General features: G+C 33.8%; 1 protein-coding gene across 1 annotated transcript in view; it reads left to right on the plus strand.

The window, feature by feature from the left end:
* Positions 1–1,685: 1,685 nt before the first annotated feature.
* Positions 1,686–12,951, plus strand: part of LOC120141923 (phospholipid-transporting ATPase 3-like) — a 31,692-nt gene continuing 20,426 nt past the window's right edge. Inside the window, exons 1-7 of the mRNA XM_039156686.1 lie at positions 1,686–2,042; positions 3,882–3,947; positions 5,383–5,444; positions 10,419–10,500; positions 10,711–10,821; positions 11,374–11,451; positions 11,914–12,010. Coding sequence (XP_039012617.1) covers positions 1,875–2,042; positions 3,882–3,947; positions 5,383–5,444; positions 10,419–10,500; positions 10,711–10,821; positions 11,374–11,451; positions 11,914–12,010 — 664 coding nt within the window. The 5' untranslated portion in view covers positions 1,686–1,874. The remainder of the gene's footprint in view (positions 2,043–3,881; positions 3,948–5,382; positions 5,445–10,418; positions 10,501–10,710; positions 10,822–11,373; positions 11,452–11,913; positions 12,011–12,951) is intronic.

Genomic DNA, 12,951 nt, shown 5'->3' on the forward strand with positions numbered 1-12,951 from the left:
GAACCGACTCCCGAACCTTATTTCTGGATTTTCGTAGGCCCCAAAACTCGATATTTTGATAAAAATAAAATATTTTACTAAAATCACCCGGTTTTTATGGTGTCCCAATCGTACCTTAAATGATTGGTGGCGAGTCCTCACATTTTGAATATTCTTTTCAAAGAGAAAACCTCGAGTCGGTATCGGTCTTTCCCCACCGTGGCGAAAAACGGTGTCGACACATGTAAATTTAGTGATGGATCCATTGAGGACGGAGGGTTGGGAGGTGTTCATCCTAACATTCGAATTTTCTTCAATTAATTATTTATTTTATTAACGGTGTCAATTCTAAAATTTTATTGTGTCCATCCTGAAATTTTAATTTTCTTCAATTTGTGATATATTTTATTGATAGTATTCACTCTCAAAGTTTATGTATGCCTAACTCGTTCAAAAATTTTGTATTGTTACTATATGTACTCACCTCAAAAAAGGAACTTCGACTGTGTAAATTTATTATTTGTTGTATGTGATTGATTATATTTTTTATACGGGTAAAATTGTATTATTGTGTGATTGAATCATAATCAACATAATCACTTTAATAAGGGATGAATTAATATGAATTTAAGCGGAATCCATTTAGAAACTAAAAGTTAGGTATGTATGTATTTTTTTAATTAAATTTTAAAACTGTTTATCTTTTTTATACTACTTTTTATGTTGTCGCCAACTACTAATCATCACCTATTATCGATTTTTTCATAAAAAATCGATATCAAAACGTTCACTTATTATTTGTCTTTCTACTCCTAATATTAGTTTTTCACATAATCTATTCAGAGTTGACGAAATTAAACAAAAAAATCTACATTTTTTAGAAGTTTAGAGGTTTTCTTAATTTATAATTTTAGGGTATTTGTTAAAAAAATTGAACGATGAGAAGCATTATTTTGAGAAAAATAACATACTTTAAAATTAGCATCATTGAACGATTGTTGAAAGAGATCAAAGTATTAAACTTTTAAACTGTTTATCTTTTTAGCATTGGACTTTCTTGTTGTAACCGACTACCAATCATCCTCTATTATCGATTTTCTTTCATAAAAAATCGATATCAAAACGTTCACATTTTATTCATCTTTCTTCTCCTAAGATTAGTTTTTCACATAATCCACTCAAAATCGATGAATTAAACAAAAAATCTACTTTTTTTAATATGTTAGAGGTTTTCTTAGATTTACATGATTTTAGGGTGTTTTTTCAAAAAAGTTAAATAGTGAAAAACATTATTAAATGTAAATTTAAAATTAAATGATTTTTAATGTAATTTAACTTTTTTTTTAAAAAAATATTCACGCTAAAATGGAGTATTACCATACTTACGACTCTAACTCTGAAGCTGTAGCATGGCATGAATAAACTTCGATTATTCCTCATCTTTTGTTAGTCCAAATCCAAATTCCAAATTCACTTTCAATTGGCGCCGCGGTGAACGGAGAATGGAGCCACGCGGAGAAATGGAAGGCAAAACAAAAGCGGTTCGATTGTTCGTGCTTTAAATTTAAAACTGCTCACAAAGTGTAAAATTGGAAATTTTTGGGGGAAAATTAAAGAAAGAAAATCAACTATTACCATGAAAAATAACCGAAACAAATAAAAAGCGAAAAATAAATAGAATTGAGAGAGCAGTATCTTCTTCCGTTTCATCGTCCATGGAAATGAAACATCGCTTTTAAAACCAACTTCAACAAATCCAGATTCAAACATCAAAACCCCATTGCGTGTTCATTTTCAGAATCTACATTTGCACATCCTCAAATTTTCATTTCTTTTCCTTTTCTTGGGTCGGGGAGACGAAAAGAGTGCAAGAAACGTGAATAAATAGAAGGAAGATGAGTGGATGGGATGCGGTTAATTCACCGAAATCGCAACCGGGTAGTAGTAGTAGTCGGAAAACGCCGGCTCGAACCGTCACACTCGGACGGGTTCAGCCCCAGGCGCCCGCCCTCCGTACCATCTTCTGCAATGATTGCGATGCCAATATGGCTCATCGTTACAGGGTATTTATATTTTAATTTCTGATTTTATTGGTACTTTTATCCTTACTTTTTTTGACGTTTCGATGAAAATAGGAAATTCAGTGAACCCGAGTCGTTTTTGTTTGTTAAACAAATTAATGCTTCCATTATAAGGTGCATGATTTAAGTTTCCAATTTTTAAAATTATGTTTATTCACTTTTGTTGGCTTTATTGTTAAGGGTGCAATCTGCGATAAGGCGCGCTATAACTTTTATATTATTTGAGACGTAAGATATATGGTTAATGATAATAAACTCTAAAAAGCAATCCAGTTTACCCCACAAAACATGTTGAATTTTCAATTTTTTTGTTTTGTTTGGCCAATATGCATGGTCTCCTAGTCTCATTTTTTCTCTCTAGTACACAAAAAACAAGAAGAGTTTGATGTAATCCCTTATTTTTTTGTACTAAAGGTACAATTTATGACAAACGAAACTGAAGAGAACTTTAATTAATCAATTTTTTTTACATCTACCAACTTCCAAAAGTCTGCACTTAAATGCACTACGCATACATTAGATCAAATGTGCTGTGCGCAAATATTTGAGGTGGTGTTGTTCTTTAACCGCAAGGGGCTGTGGATAGGCGAATGCCTTAATAACATGGTCTTCATGTTATATATTCTACAAAATATAGTTCTGCTTGTAGGCTCTATGAGAATGCAAAACTGCTAGTATGTTTGATATCATTTAAGATGCTTCTGAAGACGTGTTTAAGCTGCTTCCTTATACCTTCTAATCATTTCTGAAAATTGTCCTCCTGAAGCTTAAGTTATTTTTTTCCTTCATTTTTTTAAGAAGTGCTATGAAGCATTGTCACTTCTGTTAGGGGAGTGTCCGATGTAAGGCACCCTTTGATACAAACTCGGCTCTGTCATGGCAAAACTCCGCTGATGCGCTAAAATAAGTCAAAAGATAAAAAACATAAAATTGGACACTGTCAAAACATTAACAAATATATGGCTGAACATGTTAGGACACGGCTAGACAAATGGACACATTATGAAAATTTTTCTTTCATTTTTTCCGCTTCCAAGTACAGAATTGGCAATGAATAGTTTTGTTATATTTTTTTCTTTTTGATAAAGTTAATGTTTTTAAATTCAAAATCTATTTGCATGTTGATATTTAATTGATAAGTGTAAATTTTACATTTATATTGTATATTATCATATAAAAAATATTTTTTGCTGTCGTGTCTTGCCAGACCAATGTCCTAGTTTTCTAAAAAAATTCCTGTTACTGTTCTTGTAATTTCGCATTACTTTTGGATGTCCATGCCCTGCTTCATTAAACCAGCCTCCACTGAACATTTTGTTTGATGTGTGACATGTGCTAGTTTCAAATAGTGTGCTTGTAATTAATGTGTCTGCAGAAATGATTTCATTTTATTGAAGTTTGAGAAAAAAATAGCTTCCAATAGTTGTGTGACGAGGTTCCAGATATCACCATAGACTATGATCCTTTAAGATTTATCTACTACTAGCTGCAAGCGTTTGGTCTTGTTGACATGCTATTTCTATATGGAAGAAGTCGGAGCTTCTTACTAATATTTGGTAGTTCAATTAATGTTGCATGAGTAGATTTAGACGTGTATTCCTGCTGTTGCTAAATGCAGTTGCAGATGCAAGTTCTAAGTGCTTATTCCATATATATATATATATATATATTGTCTAAAATTGGACTGCGATTGGATTTACATTATTCGTGTAAGATTGCTTTTGAGTTCTAGAAGTTTTATTCGTATTCATACTTTGCTGCTTGCATCTGATTCTAATGCATATGATGTTGTTCTCATTAGTGTGGTATCTATTGTTCCAGGGTAATTCCATATCAACTACCAAGTATAACATCTTTACCTTCTTACCAAAGGGGCTGTATGAACAGGTAACTTTATTGGACTTCTACTGGATTGAAACAGGAATATGGCTGTATGGTACTTTAGTCTTTTCTTATGAAAACTTTATAGGTTGACCTTGCATTTTGGTCTCTGAATAAACCTTATAATGGAACCAACTTTTTGGAATAATGGCACTTTAAGTCCCTCTTTAAATATTGGTCAAATTAGGCATTGCCCCCCAATTTTTAGGTTTAAATACTTAATTTCCCCTAATTATTTTGAAGTTAAGCAGTTTTGCCCCTCCCAATGTTTGGTTCCTAGTTTCGTCCCTGGTAGTAATGTGGATTTGGTATATTATTTTTCTTAAAGTATCCATGTCCGATGCATATCCAGACAGGATTATGGTTATAAGACCCTCAAGGGAGTCTGCAAATACATGGAAAAACTGGAAAAAATGATCATAACAGGACAAAACCTTGAAAAAGGATATTAAAGAAAATTGTTATTGAGCTAGTAATTAAATGGGTAGTTTGTTTTGGGTTCTCATATGATATACCTGTATCATATAACTTCACTTTGATGCAGTTACTTCTACGGAGATGGTTATAGTGTTATTCATGTCCATAATGGAATAGTCATTGTTATGATTATGTTGTTGGCTAATGCTGATGGCTGTCCTAATAACCTTACATTTCTAACTAATTATTGGCTGGGGAGTTTGTGCTAAAGAGGTTGGAAACACAATGGAAGACATGTTATTGTTTCTTTTCTTGACTAAATTATGCTTTTTGTGAAGAGTAGAGTTTTACTCTTTTTCTTCAAGAAAAATAATAATTACTAAGTGAAAAGACATACTAGTTTTTAGCTACCACTGTCATCCTTCTAAGATTCTCCATTTCCATAACCATATCCTACAGTCATTCCTAGAAACACTTTAAACCCAGCAATTACATTTTGAGGCATGTATGATCTTTTTGTTTGTGACTTCAGTCGTTTTACTTTTAATCATTGCTTTATACTAGTATATTGATAATTTGCTTAATTTATTTTGAATGTTGTTTGTTGGGCCGTACCATCTTAATGAGAAATAACAAGTGCAACAGTTAAATTGTTATTAGATTGTTTAAGTGGAAAACTGTTATCAGGTTTATTTCCAAGAAAGTGCTCCATATTTACCATTTCTTCTTCAGGTGCTAGTTCTTCTGTTAATTCCTTTCGACAAACTTGAGGACATTCGAATTAGCATAATCATAATGAAATGAATATTTTTTTTCTTTCTTTCTATTTTGGATGGCTCTTCAACTTCTTTTATCCCTGGCCATAACTGTTAGACAGTGACTGTCTTACTTTATAAACCATTGTTTTCTTGGGTCTGAATATATTCTAGAAATTTTGCTTAATTAATTTTTATTAATTTTTTGTTAGAGTCCAAGGGTGTTTGGCTACTTCTGATCCTGACAATGTTCTGTTTTACTCCGACAGTTCAGGCGGGTAGCTAACTTGTACTTTCTTATGGTGTCTATTCTGTCAACAACTCCATATAGGTAAGTTTTTCTTATGGTGTTAATTACAAAGAACAGATTTTGCGCAGTGATGGAATTATTACTTAATTTGTTCATCCACTTAGTGGTGTTCACTTGACATAGGGAATGTGGCTTGGGGCTCGATTAAATTCTTTCATGAACAGAATGAGAGAGATTTCTCTGATCTAAAAACCTTCATCTTTGAGTGAAATGTCATAAATATTTATTGGTTTGATGTACATTTTTTTATTTTTTATTTTTAAAATAGATGTTGAAACTGTAAGTATTGTCCGTACAAAAACTGACATGACCATCTATTGTATTTCTTTCAGTTTTCTGGTCATCTCCCGTTCCATTCATTAGAATGTAAGAGTTATGCGTGTTTCTGTAGGAATTATAGAAATGAGCTGTCAAGAGATTCTGTAATTATTTTCTGTTTTTCAAATCCCTTATTTCAAGGGATTACATCTCCTAGGATTAGTATCTTTTCTAACTTTGAGTTTCCTAGTTTAGAGGCATAATTTGTATATAAATATGTAATATGTTTCTATTGAAAGTATGCAAGAATAAAATAACAGACTTGATTGTTTCCTACAGTTTGTTTTCTACTATACAGTCTGTTTTCTTTCTATAGTCTGATTTCTACATGGTATCAGGTTAGAGCGATCAATCCGATTTCCGCTTCTCTTTAAATCAATTCCTGTTCAACTCTATATTTTTTCATGGCTAATCTAGATCCCTCAGCATCCAAAATCACTTCCCAGACCAGCCCATCTCAATCTGTTTTTTCAGATTTCAGATTTTCAGTGCAGCAGAGGCAAAATCGCCTCTGGTGTGAACATTGTAAGAAACCAGGCCATATGATAGACCAATGTTGGAAGCTGCACGGAATCTCAAAATCATGCCTTATCCAGTGCTCTTAGGAAACCGGTTTTATCTTCTGATCTCAATACCAATAAAATTATGTTTTGGCACTCTAGATTAGGTTATCCTAGTTTTTTCTATCTTTTCAAAATGTTACCAAACTTATTTATAAATAAAGATCCTTCTTTTTTTTCCTGTGAAATTTGTCAAATAGCCAAACACACTAGAAAACCATATATTGCAGCCAAATTCGAACCAACAACACCTTTTTCCATCATCCATAGTGATATTTGGGGCCCTTCTCCTGTCAAAAGTATTTCTGGTTATAAGTGGTTTGTGTCTTTTATAGATGATTACTCTAGGACAACATGGATATTCTTAATGAGAGAAAAGTCTGAGGTTGAGTCTCTTTTTAAAAGTTTTTATCAAAAAGTTGAAACCCAATTTGACACAAAAATAAAAATTCTGAGTGACAATGGGATTGAGTATTTGAATAAAACTTTTGGGTATTTCTCTAAGGAAAAATGTATTGTTCACCTTACGTCTTGTGTCAACACACCTCAACAAAACGGGGTAGCAGAAAGGAAAAATAGACATCTTCTAGAGGTTACTAGGTCTCTTCTGTTTGCTGTTAATGCTCCTAAGTATCTTTGGGGGAAGCTCTTATTACAGCCACGTACCTCATCAATAGAATGCCAAGTAAGACTTTAGATTTCAAAATTCCTACTAAGGTTCTGTTTCAACTTTTTCCCCATTTTAAACATTTAACCTCAAGTCTTTCTCCTCGGGTGTTTGAGTGTACATCCTTTGTTCATATCCACAACAGAGGAAAATTAGATCCTAGGTCCATAAAGTGTGTGTTCTTGGGCTATTCTTCGAGTCAGAAGGGTTACAAATGTTACTCACCTTCCACAAAAAAGACATATGTCTTCTTTGATGTTACATTTTTTTAAAACCAACCTTATTTTTTGGGAACAGAAATTCAGGAGGAGAGTTACAAGGAATTTCGGTCTGTTCAAACTAATATTTCTTTACAGCCTATCCTTTCTTTACCTATTACTGTCTCTCCAAAGCCGGCTAGCACAGTTCTAGTTCCTAGTGAGGGTGATGGGAATAACCTAAATAACTCTGATGAATTACCTTTCTTCTTACCTCAGAACTCTAGTCCGTGCAAAACCCCTTCCACCACTATAAAAAATGCACCTAACAATGACCCTGAAACCATAACTCCCCATCCGAAACAACTCAGTGTTTACTCAAGAAAAAGGAAAGATGTTGCTAAAGAAATCAATCAGCCTAGCATTCGCCAAGAACCAGATTCGGATCTTGTTGCCTCTGAAAGCCAAGAACCAGATTCGGATCCTGTTGCATCTGAAACAGAAGGTAATGATGGTTACCAAGAGGCTGCTACTGTTGATCTTGATGACTTTCCTATTGCTATTAGGAATGGGGTAAGAAATGCACTCTTCATCCCATAAATAAGTATATTGCATATGGGAAATTATAGCTATAATTTCCCATATGCAATATACTCTAATTTCAGGGCCTTCACTGTCAACATTAACAGTGTGAAAATCCCAAGAAATGTGACAGAATCATTTCAATCTCCTGAGTGGAAAAAGGCTATGGAAGAGGAGATAAAAGCGTTGCAAAAGAATAAGACATTGAGTTCGACAGATTTGCCAGAAGGGAAGAGAGTTGTTGGATGTAGGTGGATATTCACAGTCAAATATCATTCGGATGGGAGTGTGGAAAGATACAAGGCAAGGCTGGTTGCTAAAGGTTTTTCTCAGTCCTATGGCATCGATTACCAGGAGACTTTTGCATCAGTTGCAAAATTGAATACCATCAGAATATTGTTATCAGTAGCTGTTAACATGGATTGGAAATTGCATCAGCTGGACATAAAGAATGCTTTTCTGAATGGGAACCTCGAAGAAGAAGTATACATGGAGGTCCCCCGGATTAGAAGGAAAGGTCACTAAGAAAACTGTGTGCAAGCTCAATAAATCCTTATATGGCTTAAAACAGTCTCCCACGGCTTGGTTTGATCGATTTGCTAAGGCTATTACACAGAATGGTTTCAAACAAAGCCAAGCGGATCACACATTATTCAGAAAAATTACACCGAGTGGTAAGATAACCCTCCTAATTATCTATGTAGATGATATGATTATAACTGGCAGTGATATAGAAGAAATAGAAAAGCTAAAGATGAATCTTGCAAAGGAGTTTGAAACCAAGGATTTAGGGAGTATGAGGTATTTCCTGGGTATGGAAGTTGCAAGGTCCGAAGAAGGGCTGGTCATAAACCAGCGTAAGTATGTTTTGGATCTTCTTGCAGAAACAGGGATGTTCGACTGCAAATCAGTTGGAACTCCAATGGAGCCAGGCTTGAAATTTTGCAAGGACCAAACTGGAAAGGAAACCTACCAAAGGTTAGTTGGGAAGTTGATCTACCTTTCACTGACCAAGCATGATATTGCATACTCAGTGAGCATTGTCAGCCAACATATGAGTGATCATCGAGAAGAACATTTGGAAGTTGTTAATAGAATTCTAAGGTTCTTGAAGTTTACCCCAGGAGCTGGACTTATATTTAGAAAAAGTCAAGACAGAACAGTGAAGGTTTATACGGATGCAAGCTGGGGAGGTGAATTAACTGATAGAAGGTCAGTTAGTGGCTATTGTGCCTATGTTTGGGGTAATTTGGTGACTTGGAGAAGTAAGAAACAAGTCGTTGTCTCTCGAAGTAGTGTTGAGTCAGAGTTTAGAGCAATGGCTCTCGGAATATGTGAAGGAATATGGATTAAAAGACTGCTCCCAGAACTGGACTTAGATGACAAGAAGAATTTTGAGATTTTTAGTGACAGTTAATCAGCTATGAGTATAGCAAAATACCCAGTGCAGCATGATAGAACGAAACACGTTGAGATAGACAGACATTTTATTTACGAGAAGGTCAACAATGGAGTTGCACAACTGCAGTACATTCCGACGAAGAAACAACTTGCAGATATCTTCACCAAAGCCCTTCCACGAGTGACTTTTGATGAGCTGTCATTCAAACTAGGTATATACAACATATATACACCAGTTTGAGGGGGAGTGTAGGAATTATAGAAATGAGCTGTCAAGAGATTCTGTAATTATTTTCTGTTTTTCAAATCCCTTATTTCAAGGGATTACATCTCCTAAGATTAGTATTTTTCCTAACTTAGAGTTTCCTAGTTTAGAGGCATAATTTGTATATAAATATGTAATATGTTTCTATTGAAAGTACGCAAGAATAAAATAACAGACTTAACTGTTTCCTACAGTCTGTTTTCTTTCTATAGTCTGATTTCTACAGTTTCCTCATTTAGATTATTAAGAATCTAATCTATTATCATTTAAAGTTCATACATGGAAATGCTCACGTGCGGCAGCCTTAATATACGGTTAAAAAAAACGCTACCGGTTTTGTTATTATTTAAATAACAAAACCGGTAAAAAATGACCGGAAATATTATTATTTCTACTGGTTTTGTTATTATTGGGCGCTTTACCGGTTTTGGTAACATATCCGGTAAAGCGCAACCTAAAACATTATTTTTTTTACCGGGTTTTTCTACCGCGTTTACCAATATCGGTAATTAATAATAATAACAAAACCGATAGAAATAATAATGTTTCCTGTAATTTTTTACCGGTTTTTGTTAAAAAAATAATAATAAAACCGGTAACGCCTTTTTTTAGCCCTATATTAAGGCTGTCGCACCTTAGAACTTCCCCTTCATACAGCCGATTTAGCAGTTGGTATTAAAACTAGAAAGTCCACCTTTTAGACATTATTATATATTCCCCTTTTTCATCTTCAATCTTCTTTCTTGTGCTCATTGGTTGCATTCTCTTCATGGTCTATTGTACTGCATCTGAAACCTCTTTTTGAACCCATTTCTTCTGGTGCAATTCTTTTGGTGATAATGTTTGGTAAGACTGAAGATTTAACCAGCTGCTTTGTGTAATTGTTACTATTGTAATTTATGCCCACAAATATGTTTGGTAAGACTGAAGATTTAACCAGTTGCTTTGTGTAATTGTTTCTATAGTAATTTATGCCTTTTTAATAACAGTTTTCTCTTGATGCAGTCCTGTTAATCCTGTAACAAATATGGTTCCTCTGAGTCTTGTGCTTATGTTTTCTCTCATCAAAGAGGCATTTGAGGACTGGGTGAGTACTACATTTGCATGCTTGTTGTAGGATTCTTTTTTTCTCCTTTGCCTTGGGTCCTTATCAATTTTCTTTTCTCATCCTTAGATTGGGTTTGGGAGGATTTTGGGCCAGGGGATAAGGTTCTGGAACGTTTAGCTTTGAGCTTTGACTTTTTGTAAGTTTGAGTTGAATGCTGAAGTTCATTCTTTCCCTTATCATATGCCACAGCAACGTCTTCAGAATGATAAAGCCATAAATAACATTCCTGTCGACGTGTTGCAAGAGCAAGGTTGGGAAACTCTTCAATGGAAAAAGCTGCATGTTGGAGATATTATCAGGGTAAGTTTCTAGATGCATGTTGTTGAGATATTTTTCTTGTACTGTCAAATACTGAAATGGTTGTCTTATTTCTCACGCTACTTCCTTCTTCTTCCCCCCTTCCCTCCTCTGGATATCTAGAAAATATTTTCAAATATATATTTCTTTTCCCTTTGTATGCTTCTCTTCCAGTTTCATGTCATGAAATTTGGTTTGATTGGAAGTTAACATATTGAGAGATGCTTCATAATTGCCAGTTTGTAGTTACATAAATTCTGACTGATGGGGATAATATGTGCATTTCCCATTGAGGACTGTGTTTACCCCACCTAAGTTCTCACAAAGAAGTATTGTCAGCATTGCCCTCGTGTACAGTTGTACACTTGGTCAAGTTCAACCGGTGACTTGTCATTGCCTTTTTACTTGAGGTTGACGATTTAAAGATATTTGTAGCTTCCAGAAAGTTTTCTTTTCTTTAAATGTGTTACAATAAAATATTAATTGAGTTGATTTAGATTGTATCACCAACTGAATAGGTATAGGAAAATATTGTTAAAATTTTCCCTTTTGCAGGTTAAGCAAGATGAATTTTTTCCTGCAGATATTCTTTTACTTGCTAGTACAAATTCTGATGGTGTTTGCTACATTGAGGTAATTACCTTTTATTCTGCTGATTGAAAGTGACTGTTTTAGCCTTTCTTATGGGAAACGCTCACGTGTGGCACCTTAGTATACGGCTAAAATAAGGCGTTACCGGTTTTGTTATTATTTTAAATAACAAAACCGGTAAAAAATGACCGAAAACATCATTATTTGACTGGTTCTAATTAACTATATAGGTAAAAAATGATGTTTTCGGTAAAGCGCTACCTAAAACATCATTTTTTAACCGGATTTGTTTTACCACGTTTACCTATATAGGTAATTAGAACCGGTCAAAATAATGATGTTTTCGGTCATTTTTTACCGTTTTTGTTATTTAAAATAATAACAAAACCGATAGTGCCTTATTTTAGCCGTATACTAAGGCGCCGCACCGCAGAACTGCCCCTTTCTTATGTCCCATTGGGTGCTTTGTTCCTAAAGTGAGAAAATTTTCATTTTTTTCTGCAGTCTGCAAATTTAGATGGGGAAACAAATCTGAAAATCAGAAAGGCACTTGAAAAGACTTGGGATTACTTGACTCCTGAAAAAGCATGTGAATTCAAAGGTCAAACTTTTAGTGTTTAATGTTTGTTCAAAGTTTTACTTGATTTTAGTTTTACTAAAATGGTGAATAAGGTCAAACTCCTGTGATTATAGTTAGTATATAAATTTAATTTCTTTAAATTGAAATTCACTTTCACTTTTTTTGGAAATAATTTTAATCTGACTAAGATGGTTCTGCCTATGAAGGCATAAGATTGTTGAAATTGGTTATTGTTCATTCTTAAAAGTCTTCTTCTATATTCTGCTAATATAATATGTTAGTTTCCATCATATTTCTCACTTTGATCTTCATCTCTTCTTTACGTGTTTCTTGTTACTATTGTAATTTGTGCCTTTTTAATGATATTAATGTAGATAAAAAGATAAATTGTGAATAAAGAACACTTCAACCTATTTTCAGATTTCAACTTTTCAGCGACAATGAAGATATTTTAAAGCATGACCAACAACTTGGAGTTTATGTTAGTGTAGGAGAATCCATATTTATTCCTGTTGGGTTCTTTTTGGAATTCTTTTTTTTTCATGTCTAAGGCTATAGGTTTGCTATGATTTATTTGATGCTTTTAGTGTGTGTTTATTTTTGTTTCTTTCTTTTCCTAACAAATTGAGCCTATATTAATGTTATCCGTTGCTTTCATATCCACCTCAACTTAAACAATTTTCCCATTTAGTTTTAACTGCTTAGTTTCTGTTGCATATCTCTGTGACATAATCATCCTTTATTGAATTTTATTTTCTGATTCTAACTTGGATTAGCTAATGTACTTGTAATTATTTTGTACTCATGACTCCATGCATTCAACTGGGTTCATATCTTTCTGTTCTGGGATGTTTAAAAAGTTATTTCCTCTTTCCATTTTAAACACTTAAAGTGCAAGCTTTTTCTAAATTGCATATTAACTGTTCACCATTTTTTAACCTTTTTCTTCTTTTTAAGATATG

The sequence above is a fragment of the Hibiscus syriacus genome, unplaced genomic scaffold (genome assembly GCF_006381635.1).
Source record: "Hibiscus syriacus cultivar Baekdansim isolate YM2019G1 unplaced genomic scaffold, ASM638163v2 tig00002237_pilon, whole genome shotgun sequence".
NCBI classification, from domain to species: Eukaryota; Viridiplantae; Streptophyta; class Magnoliopsida; order Malvales; family Malvaceae; genus Hibiscus; species Hibiscus syriacus.